The sequence below is a fragment of the Pyrgilauda ruficollis genome, unplaced genomic scaffold (assembly GCF_017590135.1).
Source record: "Pyrgilauda ruficollis isolate IOZ18807 unplaced genomic scaffold, ASM1759013v1 scaffold3, whole genome shotgun sequence".
NCBI lineage: Eukaryota > Metazoa > Chordata > Aves > Passeriformes > Passeridae > Pyrgilauda > Pyrgilauda ruficollis.
In genome coordinates, this window is record NW_024524377.1 from 20,703,083 (window position 1) to 20,722,202 (window position 19,120).

Below are 19,120 nucleotides of genomic sequence, written 5' to 3' on the forward strand. Positions count from 1 at the left end.
GCTAGAATTTGTCCTTTGTCAATAAGGTACCTGTGAAGAACATTTTTTTAAAAGTAACTTTCCAAGGCTGGTTTCCAAGGTGGATAGGCTGTTTGTGACAGATGGCTGGATTGTCAACAGTTAACTACCTGGTTTACACTGGAGAACTCCATTTCTACCTCATCTTTTGTTTCAGCAACTCTTTTTCTGTAGTGTAGTACAGGAACTGTAAAAGCAGCGTAATAAATAAAGAAGGAGTCACAGACTTTTATGGTGCAGAAAGCATGCTTTATTTCAAATGAACAATTCTATCTCTAGGAGGTTCAACAGCTACCAAGCTCTATTACTACATTAGGAGAACTAAAGCAAATTGAAGTGCAGGCTGGTATTTGATGTTGTAGCAACAGTTTGTTTTCAAACTGTGGTTCATTGCTTAGTTGCCCGGAAGTGACTACTGGGTGTCTAATACTACCACACAAACTCAATCACTGCACCCTAAGAACCTCCGAGATGGGGTACTGCTGCTGCACTTGAATACCTAAATAGCTCTGTTGATTAAGGGGATGGCCAGGTGATGTTACTTTTTTAAAAGCTATTCAGGCAGTCAATGTGTCAGAAACAGTACACAGTGGGTGAACAAAGTGCTGGCCGCTTGCACTTTGTTCAGAAATTGTCAGTCAGGTATGAAAATTATGACGTAATCAGATCCAATGTAAAGCATTAAAGCAATGCTTACAGGAGGGTAATTGCAAACATCACCAATGCCTTACATTTCTGATTCAACATAAATATTTGTGCACGTATGAAATACTGTGCACAGTATCATGTCTTAGGCGTAGGTAATCTTCAACAGGGAGCTTCTCTACCTGTTGAGGCATTCTTAGACATCAACAATGAGTTGAGGCGCAAAAATTAGTTAAATGTTGAGCAGGGTAGTCATTTGCTAGGAAACTTTCCCCTACCAACTGTTAGTTCCAAAAGTTACGTTTCAAAATGTCATAAAATAAACGGTACAAAACTTCATAACCGTTAACTTCGGCTATATACAGTATGTACATGTCAGTGAAAAAAGTGTTTTAAATTCTTAGGTCAATAATGACTATAAGTCATAATGTATAGATCTGGACTTTGTCTCGTTCAGGTAGGTAAAAAAATATTTTTCTTTTATATTTACATATCAGATATTTCAGTCCATATATGAATCACTTGTAAAAATACAAGTGTAAATAATACAGATTAAGCTCTCTAAGGTGATCGGATATTTATATTCACAGTGGCAGAATCGGTACCAAATTCATTCCCTAAATTCAGAGTATAAAGTCCACCGTCGTTCTTCTGGACATCCATGATGATCAGGGTAGTTAGATCTTCACTGGTTTCAATGTGGAATCTGCCTTGCTGGTCCTGACTCGTAATTTTTCTCCCTCTGCAGTACCATGTTATTTCAGGAGCAGGTTCACCCGAAAAGGCACAGGATAGTGTGAGAACTTTTCCTTCCTCAATGCTGATGTCAGATGGGAGAGCTTCGATTTTGGGTGGTACTCCTTTAAAAAAATCGGAGAAGAAATACCAAGTTAGTCTGTTTTCGCTAAGCCAAGAAGCAGCTTTACTCTGAGGACTACTTCAGGATAGCCGAAGCACTAACTCTACCAAGAATTGTAATGCTCACCTCTCAGACCTGATTTAAGCATTTTACTAGTTGAACTCTCCAGTTGAGCCATGCTAGATTTCCCCATAATACTGCTGGAGCTCATCTCTACAAAGGATTCTTTCATGGAGGACATGCTTTTGGCAGACATGCTTTCAAATTTCATTTCAGTCATGCTGCTACTGCTGAAACTGCTGAATGAAGCCTCTTGTTTAGAAGAAGCCATTTGAAAGGACTGAGAAGAAAAACTTTCGTGCATGCTTGCGTCGCCACTGGTCTTCAATACTACCTCTTTCGGAGGTTCTTCAACTAGAGCTGAGGAGCATTGCAAACATAGAAGGAAAAAGCAATAACATCACATTAACTAACAAAGTCATGCAGTTCTGTATGGTTAATTTTATAGAAATGAAGATGGCATACTTTGCTTTCAATGGAAAACTGCAGTGGAGTATACACTTGTTTACAATCACTTGAGTCAAGATATCCAAATCACAAGCAGAAATTTAGAAATTAAAAAATAGGCAATGAAACTTACAGTATGTATGAGCTTCAAGGAAAACCATACATACTTAAGAAAAAAACAGGTTATCACACAGCGTTTCTTATTAGAACCATTATTAGAATTAGACACTGAGAAATTAATTGTGTGTGCTCAGTTCATTATTTGTAGAAGCTGTGAAACCTTTTCAGGTCTTAAAAACACAGAATAGTAAAATCTCTATTTCACTGCCTTGTTTTGTAGCTATAAAGGGCAACAGGAAAGCTCAGTCACTGCAGCTTTGCTTTAGACCCAAACACAGTCATGCAAGCAATCACAACCACACCTTGATGCTAGGAATTGGGATATGGTATAGCCAATAAAATAGTAAACCCAGTTCAATTAAGTTGCCATAAAATCTTTAACTGTGGAATGACTTAATTTTATTGTAACAGATGTTTTTAGTAAATGAGGAAAGAATTTTTAGTAAATGAGGAAAGAATAATTACCAGCACCAAGGTCTTAACATACTCATCCTAGAAGAAATGCTCATAGCTTTCTCTTACCATGCACCTGTTGATGTAATAGAGCATGTCTGTGCTACTCTGGGTGTTAAAAAGATTTCTAGTGCTGTTTTAGGGCTGCATATGTAATATACAAAAGAAAGATTAATGTCTTAAAATACTGAAGTCAACACTGCCAGTGGATTTTATCGTAAGTCATTTTAGTAGACGCACCACAGCAAAAAGTTGTGACTATTCTGAACACAAGATCTGAAGAACAAACTTACGGAGTACAGTCAAAGATGCTGTAGCAGAACACTGCCCATGGTAATTTTTTGCCTTGACTGTGTATTTTCCAGTGTCACTCACTGCAGCATTTCGAATCTCAAGAGAATATATATTTTTAGAGCGGGATACTCTGAGGTGCGATGAAACTGCAATCTAAGGAGGGGAACAAAAACTATTTCATTAAGATAAATTTTATGAATAATTCTATTTTTTCAAGTAAACATATTAAATGATTACTTACAGGCTGATTATTCTTTAACCACTCAACTTCAGGAGAAGGCTCCCCAGAAACTTCACAGGTGAACAATACGTCTTGTCCTTCATTGACATTTTGAGACTTAGGCTGCATGATGAATGCTGGTTCACTGGAGCGCTCTTTAGAAAGGGTCACAACATACTGGCATTTAATAATGCCTTCGTCAGTTTTACCCTCACAGGTGAGTATACCTTCATCCTTATTACTGGCCTTTTTGATAGTTAGCGTGTGATCACTTCCAGAAACACCATATCTGTAATCATCTGAATTTCTCAGCTCCATTCCATTCAGCACCCATTTTACTTCAGAGGCACCAGGAATGTTGGCCTTCAGTGTCACTTTTTGCCCTTCAGACATTGTCATTTTAGTTGAAGAAGCTGTAATTTCTGCTTTCATTTGTTTGACATCTTCTGTAACAACTGACTTTTTAATGACTTCTTGAACTGCAGATTTCTCTTCAGTTGCCACTACTGATTTCTTCTGGCTAGAAACCATAAGTAACTCATCTTCTTTCTGAACTGTTTTATGAGATTCAGTTACACCTCTTACCTGGGAATAGATATTTTTAAATACTTGGCCGGTAAACTGGAAGTTAGTTTTCGAAACACCTCCTTCACCAATAATTTCACAGGTGTATTCTCCTTTATCAGATTCCATGAGCTCATGGATTTTGAGCTCATAAGTGCCATCTGCTGCATAATGAAACTTGAAATGATGGTCTTCTTTCAGTTTTTTACCATCCTTATACCAAGCCACTTCTCTGACACTTAAAACATTGCTTTCAACTGCACAGGATAACTTTACCTTATCTCCAAGAGTTTCTGCTTTCAGATGCTGTTTTATCTTTGGTGGAGAAGCAGTTGGTAATTGTACTTTCTCTGTTGATACCATTTTGTCTCCAGGTGGTGACTTAGCTTTTGGGGGACTGCTGATGGGTTCAGGAGATTTCACTCGTTTAGGGGACTTAACTGGCTCTGGTGACTTTACACGAGGCTCAGGAGATTTGATCCTTGGAGGTGATGTAATTGTTTTTTCAGGAATTTTTGTTCTTTGAATGGTCAAAGTAAAATGGGCTTCCTGTCTTCCTTCAGAGTTTTCCACCACAACAGTGTAACTTCCTTCATCTGATATCTGGACGGAAGAAATTTCAAAGGTAGACTTGTACTGTGTTCGTGTTACTTGGAAGCGCCTTGAAGAAACAATAGGTTGACCTGCATGGAGCCATGTTATTGTTGGTGCTGGTTCACCATCAACATCACAGGAAAATCTCGCAGTCTCCCCTTCAGAAACTGTGATTGACCGTGGCTTTGTAAGGATTGTTGCTGGCAGAGTGCTTTTAAATGCTTTGTGTGAAGTCCTTTCTTCCAGTGATTTTTTTTCAGCAGCAGTGACTTTTTCTTCAGAAGCAGCATAGTGTTCATAGGATAAAAGTGACTCTCTTGTTGATGACACTTCTGATTTGACCTCTCTTACTGAGGAACTTGCTTCTGTTTCAGATGCTTTCTTAAACGAGGAGATTGCATATGCCTCTGTTTTTGTCAAGTCAGGCAAAATTGCCCTTGGTACTTCTTCATCTCTCCTCTGGGAAGAGTATGTAGTGTAATCTCCTCCAGTAACATCTAGTGTTGCATAATCAGAGCATTCCCCTTTGTAGTTTGTGCATACAGCTCGGTATGTTCCACTGTCATCAATGTGGCAGTCAAGAATCTCCAGAGTTAATACACCACTCGTATTGGTAAAGTGAATCTTACTGCTCTCTTGGAGCTCAATACCGTTGTGGTACCACTTCACTTCGGCGGTTGGTTTTGACTGGACATTTAGAATGAACCTAGTATTATGGCCACACGGTACTCGGTGTGAGCGCATTCTCAGGGTAATGCGAGGAGCATGGTCAAGGGTGAAAGGCTGCTGAGTCAGAACTTCATATTTCCTTTCCATAGTTTTTTGAGTTTTCAGAGCAGATTTCATGGACTCGTATCTAGAAAATATATCAAATCTTGCCATCCTCTCAAACCGGGAGAGAGATCTTTCACTAGAAACTGGGCTAGGTGATCGTGGTCGAGTTCTCTCTGGTGTTGGGGATCTTCTCTCACTTTCTTCAGGAGGCCGTGAGCGAGGTCGAATTAATTCAGATACAGGACGCATCAGCTCAATGTAAGTTGGAGAAAGAGATCTTCTTCTCCTTAATAATCTAGAGGGAGGTGAAAATTCCCTGTGAGCATATTGCACCATTTCTATTTCTTCTTCTTCTTCTGATGTGATCTCAGTTATTTCTCTTTCCCTCCTTCTCCTGAGTCTACTCTTTTCTTCCTCTGCCATATATTTGAGCTCACTCCTGTATTCAGAGAGTCGCTGATCAGTGCCAACAGGCCGGAGCAATTCTTCATCCTCCCGCTCATCCATTATTCTTTGCTTTTGTTTAGGTGGTCTGTAGGCAGCCCTGTCATGACGTTGACGAAGCTCTGCATAGCTTGCACTTGTCTCAGCTTTAGTTGGAATGTGATAGCTTGAATACCTCAGCTCTCTTTTTCTTTCTTCCTCTGAACTGACCTGTGCTCCTGCAGTAGAATATCGAAGGGCAGACAGTTCAAAGCGTGGGGGGCTTCTACTTGGTGGGGAAGCAGAAAAGCCTAACTCCAGCTCCTCTTCAAGGCGCAGTCTTTCCTCTTCAGTTCTCTTCATGGCTAAGTAATCATCTATCGGCATGAGCAATTCCTCATCAGATAAGTCACCAAGCGACCGCCTTCTTGGTCTATAGTGATATTCATACTCTGGAGATGGGATACGCCGGCGTGCTGGTCTCACAATTTCAAGATCGTCTTGTGTCAGCTTTGGTATGCGCCATTTAGGCTTGTACTGATCAGAAATGCGAGGCAGCGGCATCACATAGAATTGCTCCCACCTGGAAAGACGTATGCGTTTCTGGCGTTTCTGAACAGTCCTCTCAAGTTTTCCTGGCATTTCATACTGGTCTCGCAGCCGCTTGTACCACTTCATGTCTGACAGAGGCACATAGTGTTTAATATGCTGATCTTCCTCAAGAGCAGCACGCACATGTTTGCGAGGCTCTGGGATCTCATATGGCATACGAAGTCTCCTTTCCTCCTTCTCCTTCTTTTCTTCTTTCTGAATTTCATATTCACCTTTAACGGTCTTTGAGCTAACAGCTGGTTTATATAAGATAGCAGCTTCTCTGAGAGCCTCTTGTGCAGTTTGTGTCAGTGGAACAGCTTCAACCCCAGAAAGGATTTCTGCCATTCGTAAGGTCTTGTCAATTTGCCTCTGTACATGTCTCTCCCGCTCTTCTTCTGTCTTGTACTCACGCTTGACATATTTCAAGCGTTCAACTTTTAGATAAGCCTGACAGCTGGTAGATCCAGCACTGTTTGTAGCAGTAACTCTGTAGTAGCCACTGTCTTCTGGTAAAGTATCTCTGATGTGCAAAGCATAGTAATCTAAACCTTCATGAATTATATCAAAGTTAGGACCAAAGGATAGAGGTTGACCATCTTTCTCCCATGTCAACGTTGGTTTTGGCACACCAGATACCCTGATCTCAAAACTGACATTTTGGCCTTCTTGACATTCAGCATTTGCCAGCAGTCTTTTAAACATTGGCCTGAGTGTGGCATCTGCTGGAGGGGGATGTGGAATCACAGTCAGCTTAGCTTTGCAGCTGTCTTCACCATATTTATTGCGTGCCACAATACTGTATTCAGCATCATCCTCTTCAGTGACATTATTGATGACAAGCTGATAAAGACCCTTGTCTGATTCAAAAGTATACTTCTTATCATCATCCCCAGGTTTGATTTTCTGGCCTGATTTGTACCATGTTAAGCGAGGTTCTGGGTGAACTGTTATAGTTACTCCAAACCTGACATTTTCTCCAACATATGCAGTGCGGTTATACAAAGGCAGAGTAAATTCTGGGGGATGCTCTAATAGTCTCATAGTATCAACCCGTCGTTTCACTTTTCTAACAGTTCTGCATCTGTAGTGCTCAGAAATTTCTCTCACACCTTTAACAAAAAGTTCTGCATAAGAGCTGTCCTCACCATAATCATTCATCACCTTGCATCTGTAGGTACCATCATCTGATTTAGAAACATCTTTGACATACATGGTTGCCACACCATCTTCATATTTGATTTCGTATTTCTCATTGCTTTCTAATTGCCTCATACCGAAGTACCATGTGACTTGTGTGGACTCATCATAGTTTTCAATTGTACATACATATTTGGCATGGCCTCCTTCTTCTGCAACATTATGCTTTATCTGCCCAGCAATAGGCCCAATGTCTATTGGGGCAACTTTAACTTTAGCCACTGTTATGCCTTTCTGGGATCTAATTGCGCCTCCACAGGAAATGCGGGCTACTGACACAACTGTGTTCCACTCCTTCTTTACTAGAGTTTGATAGTAACGCCTGTGCCTTAAAGTCTTAATGGTTTTGGTGCTGGTCTTTTCCGTCTGCTGTTTTAGCCACACATGATTAAGCGCTTCAGCAGCTGTCATCCGAGATTTTCTTTCCTTTACTAGTAAGCGATCAATGAAGTCCATGGCTTCGACGCTTATGTCCTTGAATGCTTCATCCTCAAAGCTGTATTCAGCATTTAGAATATTTTCAATAACTTGTTGGTTTGTTTCAGCAATGAAAGGGTTAAGGCCACTGAGAAGTATGTATGTTAGAGCACCAACTGACCACATGTCCGTAGCTGTGCTGACCAAGTCATGGTGATGTACTTCAGGCGCATAATATTCAGGAGAAGTGAACTGGAGTCTAAAGCTGTCTCCAGGCCTCAGCTGTCTGGCTTGACCAAATTCAACAATTTTAATTACAGAGCTTCTTCTTGTGAAGTAAATAATATTGTCTGGTTTAATATCAAAATGTCCAATGCTATGACGATGTAAAAATTCTAGTGCATCACAGACCTGGCGTACATAACTCACTATTTCTCTTTCATTAAGTTCAAATGAAGCTGTGCTGATTCTTTCAAAGATGTCAACACCAGAAATGAATTCAAAGATCATGACCAACTCTTCTAGGCTCTCAAATGACTCATGAAGATACAGGATATTTCGGTGCCTAGCAATGTTTAGGATGGAAATTTCTTTCTTTACCAAAACTTGGTCTGCACCCTTTACTTTGACAAATTTGGCCAAGTAAGTCTTTTTTGAAACTGCCTCAACACAGCGGTGTGCAATGCCAAACTGCCCGCGTCCAAGCTCTTCTGCAATCATGTATTTGTCATAGAGTTCCTTTGTAGAATAGTGACCTGCTTTAGCTGCCGTAATTTCTCTGGTTTCATCAACTTCTTCATCATAGTTCATTACTCTGGTCTTGTCTTCCTTTGTTACAATTGGATCAGTAGGTTCAGAAGGCTGACTTTGGCCAAACTTGTTCTCTGCAATTACACGGAACTGGTAGGTGGTCTTGCCAAATAGGTTCACCACTGTGTATCGTGTATCACGAGCTTGTGCAACACGAATCCATCGCTCTGCTGTCGTAGCACGTTTCTCAATAATGTAGTTTGTGATCCTGCTTCCACCATCAGTAGCTGGTTCATTCCAGGTTAAGTTGACTGAATCCCTTGAAACGTCAGTTACCTTCAAACCTCTTGGTGGATCAGGCACGTCAGCCACATCTAATTCAACTGTTTTTTGATCAATTCCAAATCTGTTTTTGGCACAAACAATGTAAAACCCTGCATCTTTTCTGTCAACACCATTTGGGAAAACAAGAGATGTGAATGACCGTGTAACAATGACTTGGTAGTGTCCATTAGTATCGATAAGATCTTGTCCCTTCTGCCACGTGATCACAGGGGGCGGCTTGCCACTGAATGGAATCTTGATGCTCACCACTTCCCCTCGGAGGGCATGAACAGCTCCCATGCCTTCCAAGTTTTTGGGCAAATGAATCTTTGCAGGAACTGGAACAGAAAGAGGAAGAAAAAAACACATAACCAAAAGCACACGAGAAGAGCATAACAGTCTAAATATTCAAAATTAAATGAATTTGTCTTGATTATCAAGACCCTTTATTCACCTTCAACATCCAGAGAGGCAGTGCCAGACACAGATCCTCCTTGGTTGGTAGCTCTAACTTGATATACTGTGGCATCATCATCTGTTACATTTGTGATGACCAGCTGGTAATAGCCTCCCTTGAATTCCTGTATCTTGATCTTTTCCCCATCTGGCATGATTTCTTTGCCCTGTCTGTACCACTTGACAATTGGCTTAGGATGACCAGTGACTTTGCAAACAAATGTGGCATTAGCTTGAAATTTCACATTCAGATTCCTTAGTTCTTCCTTGAAATGTGGAGCTTTAATTGGTACATCAGATTTTGGAATGACTGGTTCGGATACCTCACTCCACTCACTTTCACCACCAAGATTTTCACATTTTACACGGAACTCATATTCAAGACCTTCAATAAGATCTTTCACAGAGTAGACTGTTTCACGAATTTCATCTGTTGTTACAGAAATCCACTTGTTTTGTTTTTTCTCACGCTTCTCAAGATAGTAAGTTCTAATCTTTGCACCGCCATCACTTGCAGGTGGTTTCCATGAGACAACACAAGAATCCTTTGTGATAGCACTTGCTACTGGCTGGCCGGGTTGTCCTGGTTTTTCTGTAAAGAATAACAAAGTTCAAAAATTGAAGTGAGCTTGCCTTAGTTAATTAATTACAGGTCATGCTGGTTTTGGCTGGGGTAGAGTTAACTTTCTTCACAATGGCTTTCTTCACTATGGGGCTGTGTTTTGGATTTGTGCTGAACACAGGGTTGATAATACAGAGATGTTTTTGTTATTGCTAAGCAGAGCTTACACAGAGACAAGGCCATTTCTTCATTGTACTGCCATGCTGGTGAGGAAGTTGGGGGTGCCTGGGAAGGTGGGAGGAGACACAGCCAGGACAGGTGAGCCCAGCTGACAAAGGGATATTCCAGACCATATGACACCATGCTCAGTATATAAAATGGGGGAAGGGGGGACACTTGAAGTGATGGCATTTACCTTCCCAAGCCACTGTTACGTGTGATGGGGCCCTGCTCTCCTGGAGATGGCTGAACACCTGTCTGCCCATGGGAAGCAGGGAATGAATTCTTTGTTTTGCATTGATGGTGTATGCAGCTTTCCCTTTTCCTATTAAACTGTCTTTGTCTTAACCCAAGAGTTTTTCAGCTTTTACCCTTCTGATTCTCTCCTGATCCCACAGGTGATCAAACAGCTGCATGGGGCTGGGCTTAAATGAAAACACAGGGGCATTCAGACATTGATATTTTAGGCTCTACTTACCAAATGGAGGCTTTATAAAAACTACTGATGAAACCTCCAGTGCTTCACTAATGCCGTACATATTCTGAGCAGAAACACGGAAATAATAGCCTGCATTTTCAGTTAGGTTAACAATTCTACAGGTTGTGCCTGAAATACTTGAAGATACAAGTTGCCATTCTGCTCCTTCCTTGGCTTCACGTTTCTCTATGATGTAATTGGTTATCATAACACCTCCATCATCCTCTGGTGGTTTCCAGCTTATCACCACAGAATTCTTCAATATAGACTCTATAACAATTGGTCCTACTGGTTTATCTGGTTTATCTGTCCAAGAAAAAGCACAAAATTTTTATTTGTTTTTCCAGTCAATATTTGAAAAAATATTCCACAAAATACTGAAAAAAAAATTTATTACCTTGTATTTCCACATTAAGTACAGTGTCAACTGTTCCAAATGTGTTACTGAGTTGTACTTTGTACTTCCCAGCATGAGTCTTGTGCTGGACATTCTTAATAGCAAGATGAGTATACTGTTCTGTGTTCTCAATAGTAACTGTTTCTGATCCTCTCAAAGGTTTGTTGCCATGGAACCAAGTTATTGCTGGTACTGGCCGGCCAATATACACAACATGAAGGCGGAGGGTGCCACCTGCGCCTGCGTAGTATTTCTCTTTCAATGGGAAGCCAGGGTGGAACTGAGGAGGAGCCTGCAATAATAGCTTGCCACTAGTTTCGATTTCTCCAACATCATTGGTAGCCATACAAGTGTAAAGACCTTCATCCTCCTGTTCATCTGTCATTACTGTCAGTGTATGATTGCGTCCATCAGATGACATTTTGTATTTTCTGCTTTGTACCAGCTCTTTGCCAAAGCGGTACCATTTAATATCAGGCAAAGGTCTTCCAACAATCTGGCATGTCAGTTGAGCTGCCTCACCCAGTTTAGTTGTAACATCCTGCATTTCTTTCTTTATGGCAGGTGCTTCTCCAGCTGTGACAAAGAAAATAAAAAAAAAATAATGATGATTACGATGACATTTTCTTCTATTACTATATTACTGGAAATCAGTTTTCATTTATACTTGATCCTCTTGAGAGACTGTCATTTGGCATAGTCATGTTAGCAAATATCACATAAAACAAATACACAGCATGTTAAATGCAGCACCATGGTTTATGATGTAGCAAATTACAACAACATCAGAAAAATGACAACGTATTTTTGCTTACATGTTAATTTAGTTTTCACTGCCATAGCAGTCCTTCGAGGTCTGCTGAGGCCAGTCTGATTTTCTGCAAAAACACGGAACTCATATTCTGTGGCCTCTAGTAAACCTCCTACTGTAAACTGCCTGTCCTTGATGCGTTCCTTATTGCATTTTTTCCAGGTGCTTTCTCCAGACTGGCGATATTCAACCCAATAGCCAAGGATCTCTTTGCCACCATCACTTTCAGGTCGTTCCCATTCTAATGTAATGCTGTCCTTAAAGATGGAAGTGATCTCAATTTCTCCAGGTTGGCTAGGTTTGTCTGAAAATTAAAATAAATTAAAACAGAAAATCAGTTTTTCTCTAAATGTCATTAAACTGTCCTTGAAAAGATCAGTGAATGTGGACATTATCTTACCAAATGGATCCTTGCATACAACTGGTTCAGAAGCAGGACTTGCTTCACTTTCACCAATGTCATTTTGAGCAATGACGCGGAATTGATATTCAGCATCTGGAACAAGTCCTGTGACTGTGTACATTGTAGTGGTAATCTGAGTTTTATTATGCCGGACCCATTTTTCTGTAGATGTCTCTTTACGTTCAATATAGTAGCCAGTTACACGAGAACCACCATCATCTTTAGGTCTGGACCAGGACAAGTTGACAGAACTCTTTGTAACATCAAGGACTTCAGGTGGGTTGTTTGGAGGCTCTGGTGGATCTGTTAATAATGGTAATAATAAAAATATAACAGTGACATAGCATTAATATTTCTGCATATATTGTTGCACTTTTAGATCATAACGTAGTTATTAATTTGGGGTTTTTTTTTGAATCTAAAAGAAAACTTACTTAGAGGTGTCTTTGGTACTGCTGGTTCTTCAGATTTGAGAGATTTGCTAATACCAAAATGGTTTTCAGCAGAAACACGGAAGTGATATTCCACATTTTCTTTGAGTCCTTTCACGACTAGTGATGTCCCTTTCACTCTAGAGTCAACAGTGTACCAGGCAGTCTTCGGTACTTCTCTTCTCTCAACAATATAACCCAGGATATCTGCACCACCATCATCTGTAGGAGGTCTCCAGCTTACTCTGACAGAACGAGCTTGTATATCATCATACTCAAGTGGTCCTTCTGGTGGATTTGGAATGCCAATCACTCTGACTTTAATGTACACGGCTTTCTTGCCGCACTTGTTTTCAAGTACCAAATCATAGGTGCCCGAATCTTCTCTTTCTGCATCTTTGATCACAAGTTCTGTGTGAGTCTCTGAAGTTGCAATCATGGCCCTCTTGCTGATGTCCTGTCCTTCTTTTGTCCATTTGCATACTGGCATGGGCTTACCCTTAATGGGTATTGTAAGCCTGATTACTCCTCCTTGTCTCACCATGAGACCTTCTTGGTATTTTTCATCAAGTTCATAGTCAGGATATTCTGCAAACAAAAACAACATGTCATGCTATGTCGTTCTACAGGTGATATCATACCTGCTTTAGGCAAAAAAATTTTTAGGACAGCTTTCAACAAGAGCTACGGCTTGAAATGTCTTACCAAGCATTTCTGTAATTTTGACTGTTCCTGGCACTTCAGCAGGTTCTCCTGGCCCACCAGCATTACAGGCTAGCACTCGGAATCTGTACTCTGCACCTTGGGGAAGATGTGTCAAGGTGTATTCCCGAATCTTGGTTGGTGTAGTGTTGCACTTGGTCCATTCAAATTGATCAACCTTCTGCATCTCAATTAAGTAGCCAGTAACCTTAGAGCCACCTTCATCTTCTGGTGGACTCCAAGCCAGGGAGACAGATGTTCTTGTAGTATCAGTGACTCTTGGATTCTGAGGTTTACCTGGAGGAGCTGGAAGAGAAGATCAGATAGGCAGGTGGGATTTGTTTCTATGAATACTTGAAAGATGAAATAAATGCTAACTTGCAGTTTACAATCTCTAATAAGTATAAAGAATTTAAAAAGGAAAACTTTGAATGAAAGATTTTCATTAATATTTTCTTCTTTTTCTCCAGTCAGAATCTCATTTTGTTAATACAACCATAAAAATTTTCAAATTAGAATTAATTCTACCATAATGTCATTCCCTTCTACCATCATGTGTTTAATCTGTGTAGGAAATTACTTACCAATTGGATCTCTGGCAACAACAGATTTGGAAGGACGGCTGGGTTTCCCAGTGCCTCTGGCATTGATTGCAGTGACCCGGTGTTCATATTCTAATCCTTCAACCAACCCAGTGGAACGGTAACGAGTCATGGTGACTGGAACTTTATTTGCACGGATCCATCTATCTGCTCTAACTTCTTTGCGTTCCACAATATAACCAGTAATCTGTGAGTCACCATCATCTTCTGGAGGATACCAAGTCAATGTCATGCCATCTCGAGAGATATCAAACACTTCAGGAGTGCCAGGAGGACCAGGAATACCTGTAAAAATATGACATGGAATTAGTGAAGAAAGGATCAGATTACTTTACACCTTAGTAGGATGTGACATATTGTGAATAACAATGTAATATCAACGTCTTATCAAACACTTTTATTAGCAGGTACCTAAGTAATTTACAAATCAGGTAAAACTTCTTGTTTTGTAATGGGGTAGAGCAATTTTTCAAGATTGATGGTAGACCTAAGCAGAAAATCCAAGTTTACCATCCATGTTCTGTGCAACACATCTATAACACCTATACCAATTTATGGGTGGCATTTTTCCTCTGGAAAATAACATGATTACTGTGCATCAGGATGTACAATTTTATCTGGCAAAAGGAAGTAGCAACATGTAGAAAATTCTAGTATATGTGTGGATATATAGACTCATTTAAACATATATTTCTAATTTTAAAAATAGAGATTGAACAAAAATTAAGACTTACGGATTCTGCTCTTGCATTCTATAATTTCAGACTGCAGGTAAGATCCAATTCCAAAGCGGTTTGTAGCAGCTACACGGAACACATATTCTGCACCTTCAACAAGTCTGGTGAACTTAAATGTTGTCCTGGTTACTGACTCTGAAACTGGCAGCCATCCAGGACGGTGAGCATCACGCTGTTCTACCACATACCCACTAAGGGCAGCTCCACCATCCAGCTCAGGAGGCTCCCAGGAGATGGTTACATAATTTGCATCAATTTCATCAATTCTGATAGGTCCAACAGGTGGTCCAGGCTTGTCTAGGGAAAAAAAAAAAAAAGAAAAAAAGAAAAGAAGCTTACAAAACAGGTGCAAAAAAAGAATCGTATTTCTCATGAAAAAGTTTGAATGGAGGAAGGTCATGGACAATTATTTTGATGAACTCTTACCAAGGATTATAACCTTTACTGTATCAGTAACTGTTCCAGTTGTGTTCTTCAGTTCAAGTGTATACTCCCCTGTGTCATGTATGGTGGTCTCACGCACAGTTAATTTGGCCATTTTGGCAGAAGTCTCCATTTTGATGCGCTCTGATTCTTTTAGTTTAGAACCAGCAAAGAACCAAGATGCAGTTGGAGGTGGTCGTCCTTCAATTGGAATGGCTAATTCAATGGGCTTGCCAGCAGGTACATGGATGGTCTTCTGAGGTATTCCAGTGAAGTCAATTGTTGGTAGAACTAAGGAAAGAAAATAATTGATATTTTAAATACCTGTTTTGTAACTATCACATTCATTTGGTGTAAGCTTGACCATATTGTTTTCAACAGTAGACACCTACCTTTTCGGTCCTGAACTGTCACTGCTGTGACAATCTCACGTGGTTCTGACACGCCCTTCTGATTCTGTGCTCTGACCCGGAACAAGTACTGTTCACCTTCATTGAGAGAGATAATGGTATGCTCATAGACCGTAGGCTTCAACGTCACTACCTTCAACCATCTTTCTGTTCCAGCTTTGCTGGCCTCAATGACATAGCCAGTCAATCTGCTGCCACCATCATGCAGTGGTTTCTCCCAAGCAAGTGTAACAGTTGATTTAGTGGTGTCAATCACTTCGAGTTTTTGTGGTACCATGGGGACATCAGATACCAGTACTGCGTCAGATGTTTCACAGCCTTCACCAATGCCGTAAATATTTTCTGGTAGTACTCGGAAATAATACAAAGCTCCTTCCAGAAGTCCAGTAACTCTGTAAAATGTCTTGCTGCATTTGGTAGTGACAGTCTTGTAAGCTCTCATGGAAGCTTCACGTTTCTCAATTATATAATTGTTGACTGGGGCTCCACCATCAATGACTGGAATGTCCCAAGTAAGTGTCACAGAATCTTTTGATACTTCCTTAACTCTCACTGCAGGTGGTGGACCGGGTGTGTCTAAAACAAACAAACAATTTTTTTTTTCCTACTTGGATCCTTTCATTTTACAGTCAATGACTACTTCCACATAAAACAAAAATGCTGGGATTTGATTTATAAACTAGCACAGCTCCAGAAATGATGAATTTTCCTTTGGATTAGATTGTTTCTCTGACTTCTCATTCTCATGTTATTTAAAATGCAAACTTCCTTTGGAAATGAATGACACTTATTTCTGAGCAACAAGCATGCAGAGTACTGTAATGCTCACATACAATTGTAGCAGTACTTACCATACACTTTCACAGAAATAGTTGCAGATTTTTTTCCTGATTGATTTTCAGCCTCAATGACGTATTTTCCAGCATCATACCGATTAACTTTATCCACAATAAGCAGAGTGTAGCTGTCTGTAGTATCAATAATACCTCGACTGACAAGGTCAACACCCTGCTTGCTCCATGTGATTACAGGAGCAGGTCTGCCAGATACAGAGACCATTAGGCGCAGGGAGCCACCAGCTCTGACTGTAACTGTCTTCTTCAGATCATCAGCAAGCTCCAGTTCAGGTGTTTCTGATGAAGGGTATAAGAAATATGGAATTAGTTAATCTTACAGAAGTCCTAAAGGAAAATATAGTTTACTTAAAATATATATTAGGTTTTTTAATTACCTATTCTTTCCACAGGTTCTATTTCTGCTGATGATTCGCTAAATTCACTCATACCATTCACGTTTGTTGCAGCAACTCGGAATTGGTATTTCTGGTTTGTTTTAAGACCCGTCACGGTGAACTCAGCATTCCTCAGAGTGGCGGCTGTATGTGCTCGATACCACTGCTCACTGCCTTCTTCTTTCATTTCAAGAACATAGCCTAAGAGGTCAGCACCACCATCATATGTGGGCTTTGACCATGCTAAACTGATGCTGTGCATTGTAGTATCCACAACTCTTGGAACTGAAGGTGATGCAGGAGTGTCTTTGAAAAAGAAGAAAATGCATTTTATATTGGTACAGAAAACATTTTACAGTCAAAACCAATTTCCAGACAGCTAATTCCAGGAAATGCATTTAATATGAACTATAACTGTTTTTACGTTATTCCAATACTATTCACTAGTTCAGTGAGTTTATGTGTGGTTATGGGTTTCTTAGTAAAAGTGTCAATGTGAGTTAATGCTCCATTATTATAAATAAATATTAAAACATATTTTTAATATAGAAACTTACATGATGGTTCTTTACATAACATGTATTGTGAAGCTTCACTGGGTTCACTGTTTCCAGCAGCATTCACTGCAGTGACACGGAATTGGTACTGGCCCCCTTCCATGAGACCAGTGACTTTCAGTCTGGTGTCATAAATGGTATAATCTCTATTCACTCGTGTCCAGCGCAGACTCTTCCTTTCACGTTTGTCCACAAGATAGTCCTTAATCTCACTGCCACCATCCGATTCTGGTTTCGACCACTGAATAATGATATGCTCCTTGCCAACACTCACTTCTTCAGGAGCACCAGGCTGGGTTGGAATAGCTATTTTTTTAAAAGTGAGAAAAAAAAAGATTGTTCAACACATTGTTTATCCATGAGAATTATTCCACAAATTCTGATGCAGAATGGAAGGGTAACACTCACTGAAAGCATTCCTGGCAATCACAGTTTCTGATTCAAGTGGAACACCTGCTCCATATTTGTTGACAGCTCTCACACGGAAAATGTATTCATTATTTTTAATAAGTTTTGTTACTACAGTTGATAAAGTCTGGCATTCAGCCTCAACAATAACCCAGTGAAGTCTGCTGGTTTCACGCCTTTCTATGATGTAGTGAGTGATTTCTGCACCTCCATCTTCCTCAGGAATGTTCCATGCCAGAGTACATTTCTCTTCTGTTACTCTGCTAATTGTGATTTTGCCTGCACATGGACCTGGTGAATCTGTATAGGAATCAAAATAAATACTGTCATTAGTGGCTAAGGAAAAGCTTCTCATTCTTATTTAAAAGAATGCTGATTTTTTTCCAGTATACTAAGTATCAATACTAATCACAGGATACATACCAAGCACTTTGACAAGAACAGAAATTTGTTTCATCCCACTGGCATTTTTAACTGTTAGGGTATATTTTCCACTATCACTTCTGTCACAGAACTTGATAATTGCAATAGCTCGTTTGCTGGTATATTGCAGAGATATCTTTTCACATAGCTCCAGTTCCCTGTCACCTTTGGACCAGAAGACTTTCGGTTCTGGTTTTCCACCAACGGCTGCATCAAGAACAAGATCTGATCCAGCCCTAATGCTCAAAACTTCTCCCTGCAGTCTGGCATCAAGTTCAGCCTTTGGTGGTGCTGGAAAAAGAGATTTGGAAAAAAATTACATGACAGTACCAAAAATAGAACAATATGTTTTTAATCGTTCCAAGTAAATATTCCTTACTGTATTCATCTTTGCAAATGACAGCACCAGTTGATTCAGATCCTTTGCTAATCACACCAGCAGCATTCTTTGCTAGTACACGGAATTCATAGGCTTCATCTTCACTAAGAGCTGTCACAGTAAAAAAGTTTTCTGAGACAATGGTATAATTGCATTTCAGCCAACGTCCATCACCAGATTCGTTATATGGTTTGCGCTCAATAATATATCCAATTATTTTGCTTCCACCATCATAAAGTGGAGGTGACCAGCTCAGTGACACTGTCGATCTGGTGACATCTGTTACTTCTGGTCTTCCCGGTGGATCTGGAGGAATAAAGCAGAAAAAATGATAAAGGCAATCCTATTTTAGCTCTATGTAACAATGTAACTCTAAAAGTAATACTTACCAACTGGATTTTGAGCCACTACAGGTCTGGAAGCTTCACTAGCTTTGCTAACACCTGCAGCATTTAGAGCATAGGTTCTGAATTGATATTCCAGGCCTTCCACCAACCCCGTGACTTTATAGTTGCAGTCACAGCATGGTACTTTGTTCTCCTTCACCCAAAGGATGGTGTTGCGCTCCTTCTTTTCCACCCAATATCCAATGATTTTGCTGCCACCATCATGATAGGGTTCCTCCCAGCGAATGGCCATGGCACTTGCAGACACAGAATAGACTTCTGGCCTTGAGGGTGGGCTAGGTGGGACTAAACACAAAAAAGGTGGGGAAGAAAATGTCAGTAATTATAAATA

The 19,120-nt window shown here is 40.2% G+C and overlaps 1 protein-coding gene across 4 annotated transcripts in view; it reads right to left on the reverse strand.

The window, feature by feature from the left end:
• Nucleotides 1–245: 245 nt before the first annotated feature.
• Nucleotides 246–19,120, reverse strand: part of TTN (titin) — a 236,211-nt gene continuing 217,336 nt past the window's right edge. For all 4 annotated transcript variants that reach the window (XM_041473527.1, XM_041473526.1, XM_041473525.1 and 1 more), the window contains 22 exons: nucleotides 18,772–19,074; nucleotides 18,383–18,688; nucleotides 18,004–18,294; nucleotides 17,581–17,880; nucleotides 17,173–17,478; nucleotides 16,616–16,921; nucleotides 16,236–16,517; nucleotides 15,367–15,960; nucleotides 14,978–15,265; nucleotides 14,549–14,848; nucleotides 13,797–14,099; nucleotides 13,216–13,518; nucleotides 12,514–13,098; nucleotides 12,077–12,382; nucleotides 11,681–11,980; nucleotides 10,866–11,441; nucleotides 10,469–10,774; nucleotides 9,208–9,801; nucleotides 3,138–9,091; nucleotides 2,896–3,049; nucleotides 1,649–1,942; nucleotides 246–1,523 (listed from right to left, as the gene is read on the reverse strand). In XM_041473527.1, coding sequence (XP_041329461.1) covers nucleotides 1,225–1,523; nucleotides 1,649–1,942; nucleotides 2,896–3,049; nucleotides 3,138–9,091; nucleotides 9,208–9,801; nucleotides 10,469–10,774; nucleotides 10,866–11,441; nucleotides 11,681–11,980; nucleotides 12,077–12,382; nucleotides 12,514–13,098; nucleotides 13,216–13,518; nucleotides 13,797–14,099; nucleotides 14,549–14,848; nucleotides 14,978–15,265; nucleotides 15,367–15,960; nucleotides 16,236–16,517; nucleotides 16,616–16,921; nucleotides 17,173–17,478; nucleotides 17,581–17,880; nucleotides 18,004–18,294; nucleotides 18,383–18,688; nucleotides 18,772–19,074 — 13,250 coding nt within the window. In that variant the 3' untranslated portion in view covers nucleotides 246–1,224. The remainder of the gene's footprint in view (nucleotides 1,524–1,648; nucleotides 1,943–2,895; nucleotides 3,050–3,137; nucleotides 9,092–9,207; nucleotides 9,802–10,468; nucleotides 10,775–10,865; nucleotides 11,442–11,680; nucleotides 11,981–12,076; nucleotides 12,383–12,513; nucleotides 13,099–13,215; nucleotides 13,519–13,796; nucleotides 14,100–14,548; nucleotides 14,849–14,977; nucleotides 15,266–15,366; nucleotides 15,961–16,235; nucleotides 16,518–16,615; nucleotides 16,922–17,172; nucleotides 17,479–17,580; nucleotides 17,881–18,003; nucleotides 18,295–18,382; nucleotides 18,689–18,771; nucleotides 19,075–19,120) is intronic.